We start from the raw sequence: 20,987 nt of genomic DNA on the forward strand, positions 1-20,987 counted from the left end.
CTGGCCACGTGACCACGGAAACGGTCTTTGGACAAAACGCTGGCTCTACGGCTAAGAAACGGGGAAGAGCACTGCACCCCAGAGTCGGACACAACTGGACTCAATGTCAAGGGGAACCTTTACCTTTACTATGCATAAAATGGCTTATCCTGGTTTACATGCACGTACACAACATTACAGATGATGATGATGATGATGATGATTTTTATATACAGAGTCATAGTATGTCTGACTCAGATAGGGAAGACTATGCTGACATGAGCAGGTGGCGGAAGGCTGAGTCAACCCTGAGCCAGTTCCCTGAGCCTGGGATTAAACTCAGGTCTTGAGCAGAGTCTTCCCTGCAGCATTGCAGTTGAGCCGTGGTGCCGCAAGGTTCCAGGTGCTGCTCCAGGTGGAGGGCGGGCAACGCCCAGGTCCCAGGTCCCCCTCCTCTTTGTGGTTCTTCCGCTTCGCATCAGACGTGGCTTAGACACACTGCCCCATGGAGAAGTACATCTGCAAAAAAGAGAAGGGTCTTAAAACAGGGCATGCGTCCTCACTCTTCTCTGCCTAAGGGGGTCCATCCATCTTTTGAAGGGCCATGTCTAGCCCAGGTCTGATCCAGCACTGGAAGGGTCCTCTCCACCCTGAGCAGCCGCACCTGGAGGGTGGCCTCTGCCGTAGGTGCTCCTGTCACCGAAGGATGGTCTTCCTTGGTGGAGAGAGAAATCTTGAAATACTGTCTATTTGGGTTTTTTTAAAAAATCCTTTCTGGTTTTGCCTTTTGGCATAGGAATTAGCACATGCCTTTCAATGTAAATCAGTGTCCTTGTTGATCCTCGGTTTGGTTGTTGCGGGTCCTCTTTCTTGGTGACGTGGAAGTGGCCGCTCTACTTCCAAGTGATGCCAGGGGGTGGTTTGGTTTATTTACAGGAAGGAGCCCTGTCATGATATCCACATGATTCCTTCCCCTCTTTGCTCACTGGGTGGTTCTCCCGGAGCCTTCTAAAACAGGAGCTCGGGGTTTGGAGGGGCTGCCATGACAGGGGAAAGGCTGGGGAGCTTTCCTGCCCGCTGGTGACCTGAGTGTGGCATTAAAGCAATGGGCTTCTCTTCTTTGATCAAAGAATCTATGCTGCTGCCCTATGCAGGCTGCATTATTGGGGGGGGGGCCCTAAGAGAGAAGTGAGAGCTGGACCATAAAGAAGGCTGACCGCCGAAGAATGGATGCTTTTGAATTGTGGTGCTGGAGGAGGCTCTTGAGAGTCCCTTGGACTGCAAGGAGACCAAACCTTTCAATTCTAAAGGAAATCAACCCTGAGTGCTCCCTGGAAGGACAGATCCTGAAGCTGAGGCTCCAAGACTTTGGTCACCTCATGAGAAGAGAAGACTCCTTGGAAAAGACCCTGATGTTGGGAAAGTATGAAGGCAAGAGGAGAAAGGGGACGACCGAGGACGAGATGGCTGGACAGGGTCATCGAAGCGATCAACATGAAATTGACACAACTCCGGGAGGCAGTGGAAGACAGGAGGGCCTGGCGTGCTCTGGTCCATGGGGTCACGAAGAGTCGGACACGGCTAAACGACTAAACAACAACAAAGAGAGAAAGCAGTGTGGGCTTGCAAATGACCTTTTTTGGAGGGGGATGTTTTGAAAAAGGGAGAGGTGGCACCTCCTCCCACTCTTCCCAGGCCTGGGGGAAAAAAACGGAGACCATCTGCGTTGGCTGTGTTCCCAGCTCCTAAGCCCGTATTCCCAGCATAATATTTCCTGAAAGGTCCCTGCTGGAGCTGTTAAGTACACAGGACGGCTGAACAGATTCTGTGTGAGTGAGCGTATGAGAGAGCGTAGGCACACATGAGCAAACCAAGATGGGGTTCCAACCCCATCTTTAAGAACCTTGTGGCACCGTGCTTAAATTGCAGCACTGCACCCCCAAACTCTGCTCACGACTTGGGTGGTTCGATCCCAGGTAGCCGGCTTGAGGTGAGCTCGGCTGTCCGTCCTCCCAAAGTCGGGAAAGTGAGCCCCCCCCCAGCCGCCGGGGAGTGGGGGTGTTGCAATGTGCAGCCTGCAAAATTAAATTGTAAACCACCCCTAGAGAATACTTTAAGTGGGGTGGCATCTATGCAGCACGCTTTAATAACAACATCTACCCGGGAAATAGGATTTCGAATCAGCAGGAAATGTTTCTGAAGGTTAAGCCAAGTGGGCACATTTGAGGGTTGACCTTGCAGGTCTGGAATGAAAAGTTGGGCAGATGTTCTTAAAGGAAGGCGGGTGTCCAGGAACAATCCGCAACCTTCAGGACGAACTGGATGGACTGGCACGCAACATTTCTCTGCAAGCCCCTTTTGAAGGAAACTGAACCACAAAATTTCTTGCAAACTTCAATCCCAGACACTTATAAGAGGTATGGAAGCAGGACGTGAGCACAGGTGCGCCATCCTGGCCATGTTTCCAAGCATCTGCGACATAGCAGGATACTGCCCTCGAAGGTGGGGAGTATATCCTAGGAGAGATGCCAGATCTGATGCATCCAGTTCCCTGGGATTTGAGAAGCCAGGGTTTTGGCCTGTGCAATATCCGAAGAGGGGGAAGCCAGGGGTCGGGATTGCTTCTGTACCAATTGATTGTGAAAACAGGCACAAGAGAAATTGTGGAAACAATTAAATTGGCCAATAACATTAGGAAATGCGCAGCTGGACTGAAAACTCAATTCGCTATAATCTGCTTTTGCTGGACGAGAGGCAAATCTTACGACAGAATTATGGAGAAACAGAATGGTTTCCTACAGGCAAATGTGGCAAACCAGGATGCGTTGCATTTCCCTATCAGTTCAGTCTGTGTGCCGAAGAGATATGGAAAGCTGGATTAGATATAGAGATGACCCTGTCGGACAGGCAAAAAGCAGCAAGGAAACAACACCGGGTGGAAGTGAAAGAAAAAAAATGTGCTAAAGCAGGACTGCCGTTGAATGTTAATAAGACCAAAAAAACAAAAAACTGGAGCGCCAGAAGGACATAGAAATGAGTAGAAGTTAACATTCTTGTCTAACTTCGAACATGCCATGAGAAGACAATACTCAGTGGAGAAATTGGTAGGAAAAGGGGAAGGCAGCAGGAAAAGAGGAAGACCCAGTGTGAGATGGATTGACGCCATAAATGAAGCCATGACCTTGTGTTTGCAAGACCCAAGCAAAGCTGTTAATGACAATGACTTAATGGCCCATAACAGTAAAAAAAAGTGGACTAAGTCCAGGCCAAACCCACATTATTCCTGAGGGACATTAAAGCTGAAAGTTTCCCTTCACGGAGACACTCTGAGAGATTTGGGGAAATCCATTACCTTGGTTTGTGCTCTGTGCCTGCAACACAAGCATATTCGTAAACGAGCGCATGCCCTGCGTGTGTGAATGGGGTGATTCCCTGTGCCGTGGTGGACAAACCCATAATCACATTGAAAGAGGCGCCTTTGTAAATCGCTCTGTTTGCTTGCATTAGGCACATGAAAAAGATGCGCCACGGGGTCTGTTCCCCGTCTCATCTGTCTTCAGGGGATGGAAAGGGAGATAAAACATTTCTGGAAAACAGAAGAGCCCTGCAGATTGTTGACCTCTGGTGCCAACGCAAACAGAGACAAGCAGACGGCAAAGCCAAGAGGCCAAGATCAACCGTAAGGGCCGAGAGAATCTCTCCCTCTTTGGCGGCCGAGCGTTTCCCAGGCTCAAGGGGAAGGTGCTGAGCCCACGAGGGAGGCTTTGAAGCGGGAGGTGGACTCATCGCCGAGCCTGTCATCCCAGATTTCAAAATTATTCACGGTCCATTTTTCATTTCCTGGACTTTTTGCTTCTTCGGTTATTCATCCTGATGTGACCAAATTTAGCTTGTTGAAATGTTTTTCACAAGTAGCTGCAGAGTTTCTCCGCCGGGCTGTTCACAGACTGCGGAAGGGTTTTGTTTAGAGAATTGTAGAGCTGGAAGGGACCCCACGCGATCAACTAGCCCACTGGTTCTTAACCTTGGGTTACTCAGGAGTTTTGGACTGCAACTCCCAGAAGCCTTCACCACCAGCTGTCCTGACTGGGGTTTCTGGGAGTTGCAGTTCAAAAGCATCCGAGTAACAAAGGTTAAGAACCACTGATCTAGCCCACATCCCTGAAAAAAAAGAGAAACCCACCACCTCCCTTGACAGTCTTTCCCACGGTCAAGCCACTCTAACTGTGAGGAAGTTCTACCCTAGGTTGAGTCTTCATCTCCTTTCTTGCAATTTGAATCAATTTATTTCTGTCCTGCCTTCTGAAGCCCCAGGAAACAAGCTGACTCCATCTCCTACATGATGGCCCTTCAAACATTTAAAGCGTGGAGGAAATGGCTGAGAGATCCCCATCAGGGAGGTCCCAAAGAGGCATGATGCTTTCTCAAGCTTTACCATCTCAGGCAGGCCCTTGTGAAGGGACTGGAAGAAGAACAGAGCCCCCCAAGTCTTAAACTCAATAGCCCTCTCAGAAGGATATCGTGATTGACCGTTCAAAAGCTATAGAAAGATCCAGGAGGACCGACAGGGTTATACTGCCCTGCCTCCTTCCCTCGGAAGATCGTCTTGCAGGATGATCATGGCCATTTCAGTTCCAGGGCATGGCTTGAACCCCAACTGAAATGGATCAAGGCTATCTCTTTCCTCCAAGGAGAGCTGGTTGGCCACCACCCTCCCAGTTGACTTGCCCAGGAATGGAATATTGGCAACCGGCCTCTTGTTGTTAATACAATCTCTTGCTTGGTTGGATTTCTTTGGAATTGGCCTTATAATGGATACCTTTCAACGGGAAGGTAAAAAGCCCTCCCACAGAGGGTGGGTCATTCATGATGCGCGTAGCCCATTCTGTGGCCCACATCACCTTGCCGACAAAGGTCCGCATGGTCAAAGCTATGGTTTTTCGAGTAGTGATGTATGGAAGTGAGAGCTGGACCATCAAGAAGGCTGACCGCCAAAGAATAGATGCTTTTGAATTGTGCTGGAGGAGGCTCTTGAGAGTCCCCTGGACTGCAAGGAGAACAAACCTATCCATTTTGAAGGAAATCAACCCTGAGTACTCCCTGGAAGGACAGATCCTGAAGCTGAGGCTCCAAGACTTTGGCCATCTCATGAGAAGAGAAGACTCCCTGGAAAAGACCCTGATGTCGGGAAAGTGTGAAGGCAAGAGGAGAAGGGGACGACAGAGGACGAGATGGCTGGACAGGGTCATCGAAGCGACCAACATGAATTTGACCCAACTCCGGGAGGCAGTCAAAGAGAGGAGGGCCTGGCGTGCTCTGGTCCGTGGGGTCACGAAGAGTCGGACACGACTTAATGACTAAACAACAACAACGCATGCTGATGTCTCCCCAAAGCTTGTAAATGTAATCTTTTTGGACTTTGCATCCCAGAACCTCCCAGTCAGTATGTCCACTGGGAGCTGTATGTAAGAAGAAAGAAAGAAAGAAAGAAATTCCCAAACTCTGTCCACTTGGACTGCTCCCGTTCCCCCCCCCCCCCGCCACCCCCTCTGGTCAAGGGAGAATCCTTCTCTGCCCCCGGACTGATCCAAGCCCTCTGCTTCGGAGGAGTTACTTCTGGAGTCACCCATGGACCCACTGACTATTCCCCACGGGTGCAGAAGCAGGCAGCAACAGCCCTCCAGATGTTCTTGGACTACAATTCCCATAAATCTTTCACTGTCGACTAGGAGGAGCCCTAAGGCTGATGGAGGCTGTCCGTTGGAACACATCTGGAGGGCCTGCGTCGCCTGCCCCTAAGGATTGGTTACCAACTGTTGCAGAAGAGTAGGTGGGAAAAGGAATGGAAGCAGACACGGATCCGGCTTGGAAATAATGGTCAGAGCTCTATCAAAAGAAAGCTGACATTCCTTAAGGCATACTGATTGGTTCAAAATTGGGAAAGGAGTACGACAAGGCTGTATATTGTCTCCCCGATATCACCTTGCCAACAAAAGTCTGCATCGTCAGAGCTATGGTTTTTCCTGTCGTGATGTATGGAAGTGAGAGCTGGACTATAAAGAAAGCTGACCGCCGAATAATTGATCCTTTTGAATTGTGGTGCTGGAGGAGGCTCTTGAGAGTCCCCTGGACTGCAAAGAGAACAAACCTATCAATTCTGAAGGAAATCAACCCGGAGTGCTCCCTGGAAGGACAGATCCTGAAGCTGAGGTTCCAGTGTTTTGGCCATCTCATGAGAAGATTCGACTCTCTGGAAAAGACCCCGGTGTTGGGAGAGTGTGAAGGCAAGAGGAGAAGGGGACGACAGAGGACGAGATGGTTGGACAGGGTCATCAAAGCGACCAGCATGAATTTGACCCAACTCCAGGAGGCAGTGGAAGATAGGAGGGCCTGGAGTGCTCTGGTCCATGGGGTCACAAAGAGTCGGACACGACTGAACCACTAAACAACAACAGCCAGAGAGAGGGCCAGATTCTGCATCCATTAGGGTTATGTGAGAAGCTGGAGGAATGGTTTCCCATTAGCCCCACCACCCCAGTGCGTTTCTGTGGTTGGACAGGCATTTGAACCCAGGATTCCTGAGTCGTAACCCAACACACTGCCCACCACACCACGCCTGCTTTCTCTGTTGTCAAGATATATATATATAAATATATATATGGAGAAATACTTCCCCGCCCCTCACCCGCAACAGTTGTTGGTGTGTCTCTGGGAAGATCGGGCAAGACAGTGCCCAGGCCTGCGCTGCTTCCCATCTGTCTAAACGGTTGAGACAAGCGGCTGGAGGATCAAAATGCCACAAGGCGGGAGGAGGTTGGAGAGCGCGGAGGAAGGATCGGGGAGGGGAGGGCGCAGAAGCACCTAACGAGATGCAAATGGCGGGAGGTGAAGCCGGACGCCAGCTCACACATGTTGGGCTTGGAGCCAGCGGGAAGCAGAAGCCAGGAATTTGGGCAAGAGGGGGCATTTGGGGTGCGTGGATGCCAATCAAGGCCCCAATCTGATGGCTGTCTATTTCTAGATGTGGAAAAAGTTGCATGTCACGGGCGGGGGGGGGGATTATAGGATGGAAGAAGGCTGAACTCCCTGCATGTGGTCCTTCAGAGCCACAGGGGAGATGCAGGACAGGATCAGTCCACGTGACCATCTCATGAACAGAGAGAAGGACGTGAGGACCCGACACTGGAGGTATCCAAGATAAAACTAGACAGCTGTCTGTCGATCTGCTTGGATTTGGATTCCTGCCTTGAGCAGAGGGTTGGACTGGATGGCCTTAGAGGCCCCCCTCCATCGTTCTAGGATTCTGTGATCTTCATGCAATGATGTGAGACTCAGTATTCTGTCCCACCATCCAGACTATCCTGCCTAGGTGGAGGCCGATGGGATTATCCTCATGAACGCACCCTTCTTGCAGGGGAGGGACAAGCCTCGCTTGGAGAGTTCACGCATTTATAAGGCCCTGCAGGGGCATTGTTTTGATGAAATCCTATGAGATGAAAATCGGCAGGCCTGCTTTGAAAAGCAAAGGGCTACCGTGCCTGGGACGGGCAAACACCGAGACCTTGCAGACAGGCTTCAGTTGCATAAATTCGGCAAAATAAACGAATGCATAAAATAATGTTCGAGCAGATTCATTAGGTTTGCACAGTAGAGATGGCCACGAACCGGGGAAATGACGAATTGGCAAAAATGATGAAATGACGAATTCCCACTGCCCCCCCATCGCCTCCCTGCCGCTGCTTCCTCCACTGCCGCCCTCCTGCCGCCCTCCTCAGAGGCAGCAATCCCAGCCTCCCTCCCTGGAACCAAACCCTGTGGCCCCTGTGCACATGCGCTCGCCTGTCAACTGGGTGGTGGAGGCAGGCGCCGAAGCTGCGGGCCCGGCTTGCCGCCTCTGAGGATGGCGGCGGGGAAGGGAGAGGAGGTGGCCGGAGCAAGGAATTCATCGCAATTTCGACAAAACAAACAAAACCAAGTGCCGCCCCGGTGGGCGGGGGGAGTTCAGCCCTTATTTTTGTTTCAGCAAAACAGGATCCCCAAACTGGTTCGTGAAACGAACCACGAAACGGCTCGCGTGGTTGGTTTTTCTGGTCCGTGGTTCGGTTCGCGCCCATCTCTAATGCACATGAATTTTGTGACAGAAGGGAAACACGTTCACACAACCCAATGTGAGTCAAGAGAGTGGGATGGGGAGAAAACACAGTTGGGGCCTGAGCTTGGAAACATTCATTCATTCATTCATTCATTCATTCATTCATTCATTCATTCATTCATTCATATTCTTGAAGGCTTTCACGGCCTTACACGGCCGTACAACAATTAACTAACTAACTAACTAACTAACTAACTAACTAACTAACTAACTAACTAACTAATTAATTGTTGTATGGCCGTGTATTTGTTTGTTTGTTTGTTTGTTTGTTTGTTTGTTTGGATTAGATGCCCCACCATCACCCAGTCAGTGTGACCTGGGGGTGGTGGTGGCATTATTAAGGCAAGCCTGGAAATAACCGGCAACAAGAAAGAATCCCAATCGACTGGAATGGGAAAGTGCTTGGCCAAAGCATGTCTTGGTTTTTTTTTCCTTTTCTTTTGCCTTTTGACCTCTGGAGAGTAGAGTAAAATAGACAGTGGGAAGTGCTATATAACCACTTTTCGCAGTTTTATTTTCCATTCACCAGGGCAGCTGGTGGCCAACGGGTAAGATCGGATCCTCTGAACGCCCTCCAAGGGCAACTCTCTCTCTCTCTCTTGTCCAAGCGCCCCCTGGACCTACGCGAGAGCACTTGTCGCTGGATCGTGTCCTTGGGTTAGCCGTTGAGGCCTTTCCTCTGTGTGTGTGTGTGTGTGTGTGTGTGTGTGTGTGTGTGTGTGTGTGTGTGCGCGCCATTTCCTTCCCCTGATGCCCTTGGGACAGCCCAGTAGGGTAACCAGTTGACCTCTGGTAGGGACCAGAGAACTCCACTCAAAGAGGGAGCCGTGTGAAAGGATGTCCAGTTGAAGGGTGACGAAAAGAACCGTAAGGAGGAGGTGGATCAGGACCTCGAAGGCTACCAATGCCCGGACAGCACAATTAGTAGACACCCTGATCTTTCACTGTCTTTCCCAGGCATTGAAATCCTGCTCGAAGTGTAAGATTTCTAAGTTTGCCTTGATTCCTATAAACCAGCATATTTAATTTTATGCCAATTGCTATCCCTCTTCAGCCTCCTTTCCTGGTCATTGCACGCCACTCCAGGATCCCTTCCTAGTCCATGTGGGCACCATGGCGGAGAAAAGTCGGCCAAAAGGGAGAAAGGAACCAAGACCATTGGCTTACATCTCCATTGGGTACCCAGGAGCTTGAAAGAGCTTACAAAGCCAATTCCCCCCCCCCAAAGCCTTCTGGGTCCAGTTTCTCAGCTTAATATCATGACAGTGGTCAAACCCCATCATCCACTTTATTCATGAGGTTTTAAATCCATCACCCACCCAACCCCAATTTTCTTTTCCTTTGTGTTTTCAGGTGACCGAGGCCCAAAGGGAGAGAAAGGGGAGAAAGGAGACCCGGGCGGAGAAGCAGGTAATCTTTTGTTTCATGCTGGATTCTCACCTTTACCTTCGCGAATCCTCAGGGATCTTTTAAGTTCATACAGGAGAAGCGATCAGTCCAAAGGAATCATTTAATCCAGGTGAGACAAAGCAGCCGCTGTTGGGCGTACGGTTCCTATCCAAGGCACAGGAGCCCCTTGTTCTGTGGCGAAGTGTACAACTTTTATTTTTATTTTTAGTGTGCCATTTCCTATCACTTTAGCAAGGAACAGGAGGCCAGCCTGCAATCACGGATGTAAAGAATTCTTGCCGGATTCTTTGCTGCTCGTGGGTTCAAGCCTGAATGTCCGGCCCTTGTGAGGTTGCTTGAGGACGAGACCAGTTTTTCATCATCGAGGTTTTCCTGAATAGCCCAAAGTGGGCCGGAAAAAAACAAACATTTTTCGAGGAGCGAAAGAGACAGAAATCGCGCTTTTAGGGCTTGTGTTTCAAAATCGGTGTGACGAAAAAGAAACTGTCTCATTTCAGGCAAGCTGTGTTACGAATTCAATTCTTCACACACACACACACAAAACCCCACACCTCTGGTTCATGAATGTGCGACATCGTACTTCTGCACCCATGATTCAGAAAGAAAACTCAATGACTCCATGGATTGTAACGCAAACAGGGACATTCTCTCACCATAAAGAGAAAAGAAGAAGTTCTGCTTGGCGTATGTTTTTATGGCTTGCCCTCTACTTGCATCCAGTGAAGTGGGAGGCAGTCCACAAAAACACAGACCAAATAAAACATCTTCATCTTTTAAGGAGCTACAGAACTTGTTCTTTTCAAGAAAGGAATTTGCATCTTGTCATGGAGGCATCCTATAGATTTAAAATATTTTTACCTTGCCTTTCTCTTTTGAAAAAAAGAGTGCGACTTTTAAATGGATGATTGTGCCTTACTGCTTTGAATATGTTTTGGTGTTGCTTATGTTTTTTTAGTACGGTATTTGACTGAACTCTTTTAGTATTTGTATATTCACTGTTGTTAGCTTCAATACTATATTTTAATGATGTAAGCCACTTTAGGATGTTCTTGAGGAGAAAGGTGGTGCAGGCAGGCAGGCAGGCAGGAAGGAAGGAAGGCAGGAAGGAAGGAAGGAAGGAAGGAAGGAAGGAAGGAAGGAAGGGAAGAAGGAAGGAAGGAAGGAAGGAAGGAAGGAAGGAAGGAAGGAAGGAAGGAAGGAAGGAAGGAAGGAAGGAAGGAAGGAAGGAAGGAAGGAAGGAAGGAAGGAAGGAGCAGACCCACCCTCTGAGCCTGGGCGAGTGGAATGAAAAACGAGCAAGCTTTCCTCTCTGCTGGGGTATAAATCTTGCGCTCAGCCCTCGGAGACACATGCTCCCAATTATCCCAGAGATTTGATGATATCTTTCTGCAGCTGCATGGCCCTCCAGGGCTTGTTTGCCTTAGCAATCATGTTTATTTCTTTTTCCTTCTATTTTCGTTTTGGGAAAAGGGCCGGGGAGGTAATAAGCTGAATGAAAACAAACACAGTTGAGGACCAAAATCTATGCATGCCCCTTGGGTTGCATGCACAAGATTTGAGAGGGGGCTGTTGAAATGCACACACAGTCCCTTTTGCTATAGAGGGACTCTTTGCTAAGGTGGGGGAGAGCATTCGGGGCAGACGGGATGCCCCACGGCCTCACATTCAAGGAGGTTCAGTTTTGCTTTTTTTAAAAGATGATCTTGGCACTTGGTCTGGGATGCCCCCCACCCACCCTCTGTGCCTGGCCTGGTCCATGGCCCTCACCACTCCCCTGCCCCCTTCCAAGTGAAAGCAGAAGAAAAGCTCTTATTGAAGAGCTCACGGGGCACACAGCTGTTGCTGAGAAAAGTTACTTTTATGGGACCGCAGCTGCCAGAGTTCCCCAGCCAGCCATGATTGCATCCTGGGGTGGATAGTCCAAGCTCTGCACCGAGTTCATCATTATTTCTTTCCAAACATCTTTGTTTCCTTGTGTGTGCGAGCGTTTATGTGTCTACGTGCGTTTTAAAATATTCTGGTTCTGGTACACTTCTCAATCACTCAATCACTCCCCGGCCTGTCCTTTAAGAACAAAAATAACAGAAGGGATACATCGCACAGTGCAGTAAAAGAGCTCCAAGCCTTCTCTCCACCTCCCCTTTTCCCTTCCCTCCTTTACTTACTTCCCTTGACCTTTTTGTAAGGATTAAAGAGAGAGAGAAAGAAGAAACAGGAAACGCCTCTGCTCAAGCCCTTTTTTCAAAGGGTGGGGGAAGGCTGTCTCTTTCAAGCTATGGCGAGTTGATTTGTTGATATACCTTTAAAAGAAAAGAAAGAAAGGGAACCAGCGCAGTGGCCATGAAGTGGCCACAGTGCCCAGAAACCTGACCCCTTTGTAAAGGAAATAAATTGACAACCATGTTCATGTAAGAAATGGAGTGATTCATCATCAGTATGAAATAAACAACCCCCTGAGCCGGAACGTGCGGGTCACGTTACACCAACCTGGCCAGTTTTCAGAACTTTTTGTAAATTCCTGAGCACACGACACACGGCCAAAATCGATTCATTTTCCTGGCCCGTGGTTCATCTGCGGTTTATTCTCTCGTCCCCGTGTAACAGCCACAGGGTTGCTTCCAGCCAGCTTGTCTGCCTTCTGGTGTGGTACCCAGTTAGTGTAAAGGAGCCGTTGGCCACATGGCAACCATTAGCCACCAATGTTACACATTTCCTATTTAGCTCTTTTAATGACGGCGACGATGATGGGTGTCATCAAGTCAATTCTGTCTTCTGGTGACCTTTATTCAGGTTGATCCTGATCGAGAATACTCAGAAGTGATTTCCCATCTTCTTCTTGGGCCAGCTGTGCAGCTGGCCCAAGGCCATCCAGGCTGACTCTTCTACCAGGAGGCCCCGTGGGGGGGGGATTTGAACCCCCAACCTCTGGTTATGTGGTCAGAGACCTAAACCACTGTGCTATCCAGCCAGCTCTAACTTATGGCAACCTTTCCCAGGGGTTGCTATGATGTGGTTACCCACTCCCTTCTTCTGAATGGACCACCATGCAGCTGGCCCAAGGCCACCCAGGCTGGCTCTACGTGCAGGAGGCCCAGTGGGGATTCAAACTCCCAACTAAAACCCCTGAGCGATCCAGCCAGCTTTTGCTCTTTTGCACCTCCTTAAAGTGACCCTCCGAGCATGCACTGACGTTGTCTCTCCACTAAACCTATTGCTGCCCTCTTCGATTTTAAGGCAGCTCCGTTTCGTCTGATAATTCTGCAAGGTGGAATGCTCAGGGACTAGGATCTGCACATCAACGCTTGGTCCATTCTGACTTTTCTCTTGTTGAAATTTTGAGAACTGTACACATCCAGTGTTTCCCCTGGGCCTGTAAGCATTCGCGTACTCCATCGATTCGCTACGTTTAAAATTGGCAGTGTCTCCTGCACACTAAAACCATTTCCCCTCCCTTCTTTAAGCAAAACATTGTATGACCCACATCGGTCATGAAACACCCAACAACCGCACATGGTTTTGCTTACATAACATGTCCGTTTTTATTTGGTACATGCTGAGCGTTCGAGAGAAAGAGAGGGTGAAAAAAACCACATTTGACTTGGGAACGACAGCAGATTTGCAGCCTGAAAGGAGATACGAAACAGCAGAACATTTGGCATCTGTAGCCAAGCTAAGCTTGACGTAACGGCAGGGCCTCGTGGGGCATTTTTAAAGGCTGCCTTGGCTCTCGCGCAGAGGGCAGCGTGACAGGCGGTCGGAGTTACGTCCGTGCTCGAAACACAGGCCCTCAAACATCTGCTAGTCATTGTCCTGCCTCGCCAAACTTTGATGAGACTCCAGGCACCCATTCTTGGTTCAGGGGAGGGAGAGGAGGGAGTCGATTTTCAAACACACAGCGGAGGGGCAGGATGCTTCTTAAGTGGAGCTGGAGACCTTGATTCTCCCAATGAATCCGTTCATTCATTACGAAACATGACATGAAAAACAGCCTTCCTCTCCTGAAAACCCAAGAGCAAGGGTTCCCAACCTGGGGTGCCCAGATGTTCTTGGGCTAAAACTCCCAGAAGCCCTTGCCGCCGGCTGTGCTGGCCAGGATTCCTGGGAGTTGTAGTCTGAGAACATCTGGGGACCCAAAGTTGGGATTCACAGCCCTACACGAAGTCTCTATAGAGGTGGTCCCCAACCTTGGTCCTCCAGATGTTCTTGGACTTCAACTCCCAGAAATCCTGGCCAGCAGAGGTGGTGGTGAAGGCTTCTGGGAGTTGTAGTCCAAGAACATCTGGAGGCCCCAAGGTTGGGGACCACTGCTCTGTAGATACAACCAGTGCAGAACTTGGAAAAATGCCTTTTGTGGACTAAGGCCCACAGAATCTCGGAACCAGCATAACTACCAGACCTGCTGGCCAGGAGATACCAAGAGAGGTCATATTTAAAAAGAGAAACTTCTCCAGCTTTGACCAGTGGCCGCTCAAGACCTGCCCCATGTCACCTGACCACACGCTCATTCCCATGATCCCCGGTAAACTGTTCAATTATGGAAGACACCATTGTCCAGAGCGGATGGGGCTTGTAACCATATGCAGAGGGCAAGTGTCTGTCCCAGCAGGAACGAATCTGTCCACACCCAACTGCAGAGGCTCCCAAACATCTGCATGGAGTTTTACTGTTCCTCTACCCAGTTTGGGTGACACCCCCCCCAGGGTCCTGGGCTCCAGCCAGCCCTGGACAACTTTGAGAAGTTCCTGATGGGGCCTTAGCATTTAGACTGAGCTGCCCAGCACATCAAGCGACGATGGGTTCATGGGAACAATCACAGACCATAAAGGAGATGCCCATTGCTTATGTTCGCCATTGGAGCAGCAACCCACCGAGGCGGCCCGAGGGAGAGTGTCATTGCCTGTCTCTGATCTACGGCTCTGAGCAAGCCAACTCGTTGGCCCCACTTAACCTGCGGGAGTGATGTCTTTTGTTCTTGGTTCCCTGCTGAAAACACGCTGGTCCCTTGCCCAGCTGTGGAGACGAGCGAGCGTTGTTAGGAAGCCGTGCATTGCCAGGTGGAACATGTCTTTGCGCCTGGAAGCGTGCGCTGGTTTCTTTGAACTCCAGCGGCCGGCAAGAGTTAGGTCCACCCCAGAGTGATGTTTCCAAAGAAAAGCTGTCTCCGGTTGATGGCTTTTTCCTCTTCCTGTATGGAAGCATCACTAGGCATCACTGTTCTTGGGGACTGGCCAGATTCTGGGAGCAGTAACCCAAAAAAATAGGTCTGCAAAAGCCTTTGGAAAATAAAAATAATAATCAGTGTTGTCCTCCTTGTTTGACAAGGGGAGGCTTGGATGCTCTCCCAGCTCAGCGGGAAGAGGCAGGAACCTCCTCTTAGGGTCGAGGTGTTTCGTTTTCACCCGGGCTTTCTTCTTCGCCTCCCCAGTTCCAAGCCCCGAGGTGGGGATGATCCGGCTGGTGAATGGCTCCGGCCCCCACGAAGGCAGGGTGGAAGTTCTCCACGACCGACTCTGGGGCACCGTTTGTGACGACGGCTGGGACCTGAAGGACGGGGACGTCGTGTGCCGGATGTTGGGTTTCCGAGGGGTTGAAGAGGTCCAGCGGATGGCTGCCTTCGGGCAAGGTAAGCAAACCCCAGCAGGATTTATGGCACTACAGAGAGGAGGCGGGTTGGGGAACAGTGAAGATGGGTGGGATGAAAGACCGACCCTGGTGAGGATGAAAGTTGGTGGTACAGCTACCTTCTGCAGAGGTGTGGGCAATGTCAAAGTACGTTGAGAGAGACGGACAGAGAGAATGACAGAGAGTAAGAAAGGAAATTGGACAAACTGGAGGTCCCTGGAGAGCGTATGCAAGAGGAGAGCAGGCACTCACCCATAACTGCACAAAGACACACAAACACACACACTGTGTAGTACAAGTCTTCCGTAGCATCTCAGTGGATGGGATGTCCAGGAGAGGTCTTGAACTCTCTTGGGCGGGGGGGGTGTCAGCTGCCGCTCATCCGACAGCTCAGGCCAATGACACTTGAATCCTCCTTTCATTGGTGGCACTCACACGGGGAAATAGATCGCAATGCGGACCCCTTGGGGAGCCGTCCGGTGAGATCAGTTTCCCAGCAATCACACAACGTAACGGGAACGGCGCTCCAGCCCTATCCCCATCCATGCCCACCCTGGCTCTTTTTATGCTTCCGCTGCGGGGGCTCCTCCTTTTCTGGGACTGGGCCGGAGCAATATCCCGGTGGACGGAAGGGAGGCCATCCCCGGACGGAAGGGAGGCCATCCCCATTCAAGCAGCCCTTTCCGATGGGATCAGATAGGCACCTTTGCAGCCGCCCAACGGCACCCTGACCAATTGCACCCTGAGCGCCAAAGGCTGGAGGGAATGCAAAGGACCCGTGGAGATGCTGACCTTCCCTGTGGGGGATCATGGCCTCTTTGTGGGGGGTCTCCTGGTGGCCCATAAATTGCAGACATGCTCCCATTCCAGTGGTTTAGGCATCTGGCCGTGGAGCCAGAGGTTGGGAGTTCAGTTCCCCAGTGAGCCTCTTTGACAGAGGCTGGACTAGAATCAGTGGTCCCCAACCTTGGGGCCTCCAGATGTTCTTGGACTGCAACTCCCAGAAGCCTTCACCACCATCTCTGCTGGCCAGGATTTCTGGGAGTTGAAGTCCAAGAACATCTGGAGGCCCACGGTTGGGGACCACTGGACTAGATGATCCATGGGGTCCCCTCCAGCTCAGCCGTTCTAAGACGACGACGGTGAGGATGATGATTCAATCTATTTCTGCAACTTCAGAGCAATGGGAAATTCCCATTAACAGCTCAAGAGAACAGGAGCTGTCCAGGAGAAGGATTTATGACCTGGATCATTCTTCGGTTTCCATACGTAGCTGTCAGACAATGTAAAAAAATCCTGTGTCTGTTTTGGGTCAAAAGACCCAAGAGTAGTTTTCATGACACGCAAGAGGAAGGGAGAACGTATCCGCCCCAAGTTGAATTTTTAGATCAGGTTTTGGAAAATTCACCCCGCTTGGTCTTTGGCTGGAGACTGGCTTTCCTTTGAAAGAGGCGCGTGGCTTGAGAGAAGCGTTCTTTGCTGTCCCCTTGGTAGACGCTGATTCCCAGTGTCATATCTAGACATTCTGGCCTCCCAGCTTGGCTGTTCTATTGATCCAACTTGGAAGCTTGGATCACAGTAGATTTCATAGGCGGGAAGAGGACAGGCAAGCAAGAGGGGAAGTGACCGCCGTCTGTGTTGAGCAGGCCTGTTTTTGGGTTCCCATCTGCCCAGGGAAGAGTTGTTGTTGTTGTTTAGTCGTTCAGTCGTGTCCGACGCTTCGTGACCCCATGGACCGGAGCACACCAGGCCCTCCTGTTTTCCACTGCCTCCCGGAGTTGGGTCAAATTCATGTTGGTCGCTTTGGTGACCCTGTCCAGCAATAGCTGGAGGCCATATACTTGGATGGGACAGGTGGGTCCCTTCCTCCTCGAGCAGCTAATGGCAACATGTGGCTTTGCTCACTTCCAGCAGTAGATCTTTGTGTCCTCTGAATTTTGGGTCAAACCACTAGTCGTCGTATCCTATTTATGACTCTGTTTATGCTGTTGTGAATTTCTGGTAAAATTTTCTTTTTGTACGTAGTAGAAGCACAGAGATCCAGAGAGGAGAATAATAGTTCCAAGCCCACCGAAGTCCACCCCTTTCTCCTTAACCGGCCGGCACTTCTTGAGACATTTGTAGGAAAAAAGAATAAAAAACATTTCTTTACTTACATCGGCTTGAAATTACAGTATGCTGCTTTCTTTACTGTACACATACGGACAACCAACGGAACAGATCCAAAGCAAAAAAAAAAAAGCCCCACTTGCCACCAACTGACAAAGAGAAGGACCAAAAAGTTAGCAGAGAAGCAATACTGCCTTTGAATTCAAAAGCTGGAAGGAGCGATTCATTAGTGCTGGATAGACAATCACCTCAGCCTAGGAAAGTCTCTCCTCCCCCCCCCCCCAATCACTCAAACTACAGGCAGCATGGTGAGGTTGCAAATAAAATTCCAACAGTTCTCACTCCTGGCCAAACATCTCGTGCAGATTTTTAAGGCGTTCTTAGGTAAAGGTTCCCCTTGACTTTGAGTCCAGTCGTGTCCGACTCTAGGGGACGGTGCTCATCCACGTTTCCTAGCCAGCATTTTGTCTGAAGACCGTTTCCGTGGTCACGTGGCCAGCGCAACTAGACACGGAATGCCGTGACCTTCCCATCGAGATGGTCCCTATTTATTGACTCGCATTTTTACATGCTTTCGAATGGCTCAGTTGGCAGGAGCTGGGACAAGCAACGGGAGCTCACTCCGTCGCGTGGGTTCGATCTCATGACAGCTGGTCTTCTGACCTTGCTGCCCAGAGGCTTCTGCGGTTTAACCCGCAGCCCCACTACGTCCCTTAAGGCACTGTAACACTATACAAATCCTGCTGGATCACAAGAAGAACGCTCGCCCATCTCCAGACAGTTCTTATCTGGTGTAGAGTAGCCCAGCCTTCTTCTGCCTGATTCACCTCCAGAGGTAATGGACCACAAAGCCCATCATGCCATACTGACTGGGGATGACGGGAGGCGGAACTGACACATCCAAAAGGCTAAAAGATCGGGCAAGACAGATAAAGACCGTATACATCAAATCTACACTTTTCCCATCATGCAATTTTTTCAAATGCCTGCTTCGTTTTGCACACATTTTCTACACGAAGACACAGTGCAAACCTTAGAAAGAGATGCCGTTTCTCTTCTTGCTATTCTCAAGTCACATAAGACCAATATTTTCATAGGGAAAGGCAAACCCAGTAAATTCCCATCTCTGTCCGAGGGTAGCCAGAGCTTTGTCAGTCCTTATTGAGATAATCCAGATGTGGATCTCACAAACGTATATATCTGTTGCTTTGTTTTTATATTACTTAAGGAAGGGAGGGAGACACTGTGATTCCAGCATTCAGAACAATGCATACCAATGCCATGATTCTCAATGTTGGGGTGTGTGTGTGTGTGTGTGTGTGTGTGTGTGTGTGTGTGTGTGTGTGAGAGAGAGAGAGAGAGAGAGAGAGAGTTTTCAGTCTTTGTTTGACGTCTCCAGTTGAACGTGTAGCAATAAGTCCTGGTTTTCCTTGGAAGCTCGTTTTTGAGGCTGAGGGGTCGGGCCTGTGTGTATATTTGTGTGGTCGTGGGCCACCCCTCCAGAGCCTCCTGCCTGGGATGGAGAAGCCGACTGAGGCATCACAAGAGGAAACGGACCGGAACCAAGCCAGACAAGCTGCGCCGAGTGATAAACACGACCACGAGGGGTGCCTCGGTGAAATCTAAGCTGCAACCGTGTGAGCACCACCTGGGAATTTTATCCCCTCTTTTTGAGCAGCTGGAGAGAGACAAGTGGGTCCTAGATCAAAGCAAGTCTGAATGATCTCCAGAGGGAAAAACAGTGAATGTTCTGGTATCTTTGTGATCCACCTGTGCAAATCTGTCTGCGGCTGGGATTTCTCCCAAGCCTAGCCTTTGATCGTTTGTTTTTGGTGTATTTGTGGTCGTGCGGTCCCTCACGAATTAGTATTTTGAAGGAGCCAAGATTTTTATCTGGCTCTTAAATAACCTGGAGGTTCAGGGCGAGTAGGGAAGTAGTTAAATGTGCAGAGGATGACAGAAGACATTAGAACCAAGATGGATTGCAAAAAAACCCTCCCAAAATATATCTTCAGCCAAAATGCAACAAAAAGGTAACAGCTTTTGAGGTTTCCAGACATGTTCCCCAGGTAATCTGGCTCCAGGAGAGTCTCTCCGTCCAATACAGGTCATTAAATAAGTACAAGCGTTTGAATTTCCCAGACGGGCTCTCCAGGCGAAGTTGTTCCAAAAGGATCCCTCTAACCAGAAATGCAGCAAAAAAATATGCAGACCTTTGAATTTCCTAGAACTGCTCACCAGGTTTAGGTGGCTCTAAGAGGATCCGTGAGGACAAAAGAAATACACTTTATGTCGACCATAAAGAAATTGAAATAATCAAAGATTTTTGTCTACCTTGGTTCAACCACCAGTCCAAAGGGAGATGGCGGCCAAGGAATCAGAAGAAGGTGGAGATCTGGAAGGGCAGCCATAAAGGAATTCGGGGGGGGGGGGAATCATCACAGGGATCATCCACAATATATTATTTCCTATCACCATATATGGGTATGAAAGCTGGACAATCAAATGAAAAGCTGACAAGGGGGGGGGAATGGATTTGTTTGGAATCTGGTGTTGGAGGAGAGCTTTGGGGGCCCCCTGGATGGCCAGAAAGATGAACAAGTGGGTCCCGGATCAAATCAAGCCTGAATTCTTTCTCTCTGGAGGCAAAATGGTTGAAAAGGAGGCTGTCTCACTTTGGGCACATCCCGGGAAGGCAGGATTCCCCGGAGAGGACCAAAAACACTTGAGGCCCTCAAGCCATTCTCAACTTTTGTTTAGCCATAGCCATGAAAGAAATGTAAGTCAAATTAGGATTGTATAATGATGCTTGTAAAATGGTGTGTGAAGAAGTGTTTCTAGACAGGGGGCTGAATATAAAAACGAATCCGGATATTCGTTAAATATCCCTGATTCGTCAGATATGTGTTGCTTCATAATTCTTGAGGTTCAGAGAATGAATACGAAGCCATGAATATTGTATAACCCTTTTATATTTGCCACCCCCCCCCCGGTCTTCTTATGGCTGAGCGGGCATAGAAAGACAAGGGAAGGGGGACCCAAGCAATTCCCCCACCCCTGCTGTATTTGCAAAGATAGCAGGACAGAGATATCGCTTTGATCCCTGCCTTCTTATGTGGCCTAGGACGGCTGCTTTTTTTTTTTAAAGGTAGCCCCGCGGGCTGTCTTAAAAAAGACCCTTCTGCAGACAGAGAGAGCCTTCGTTCCCTTTAAAATGCTGGTTTCTGCACTGATATGATCTGTGCGTTTCCTGCCATCTGTACAAGGAGACCCTTCTCTCATTTTCCTCTGTGCTTTTTAGGTGACTTTCTGTGCCTTTTTGTTACTCCTAAAAGCACTCTTCATTCTTAATATCACTTTGCATAGAGTTTATAACTCCTGAGTCACAGTTAAGGGTTGCAGGGAGAATGAGCATCCTCCGCCCCCCCCCCCCCCCGTGCTAAGGAAGGAAGGAAGGAAGGAAGGAAGGAAGGAAGGAAGGAAGGAAGGAAGGAAGGAAGGAAGGAAGGAAGGAAGGAAGGAAGGAAGGAAGGAAGGAAGGAAGGAAGGAAGGAAGGAAGGAAGGAAGGGAGTTGTTGTTTTTTTTAATTAATTTTATTTTATATAAAAAATACACCAAAAAACACATATACATAACAACAAAAATACAGGAAAAAAAATACAAGTAATAGCGCTTATTATAAACTAAATTCTAACATGCACCCCATACCCACAG

The 20,987-nt window shown here is 49.4% G+C and overlaps 1 protein-coding gene across 2 annotated transcripts in view; it reads left to right on the plus strand.

The window, feature by feature from the left end:
- SCARA5 (scavenger receptor class A member 5) overlaps positions 1 to 20,987 on the plus strand; it is a 90,369-nt gene that overhangs the window by 65,614 nt on the left and 3,768 nt on the right. The window contains exons 7-9 of one of the 2 annotated variants that reach the window (XM_072986216.2): positions 9,485 to 9,541; positions 14,967 to 15,164; positions 17,189 to 19,700. In XM_072986216.2, the coding sequence (XP_072842317.2) occupies positions 9,485 to 9,541; positions 14,967 to 15,164; positions 17,189 to 17,472 (539 nt within the window). In that variant the 3' untranslated portion in view covers positions 17,473 to 19,700. Of the gene's footprint in view, positions 1 to 9,484; positions 9,542 to 14,966; positions 15,165 to 17,188; positions 19,701 to 20,987 lie in introns of those variants that run through there. The other variant, XM_020812756.3, reaches the window with a different exon arrangement.

The sequence above is a fragment of the Pogona vitticeps genome, chromosome 1, assembly GCF_051106095.1.
Source record: "Pogona vitticeps strain Pit_001003342236 chromosome 1, PviZW2.1, whole genome shotgun sequence".
Taxonomy (NCBI): Eukaryota; Metazoa; Chordata; class Lepidosauria; order Squamata; family Agamidae; genus Pogona; species Pogona vitticeps.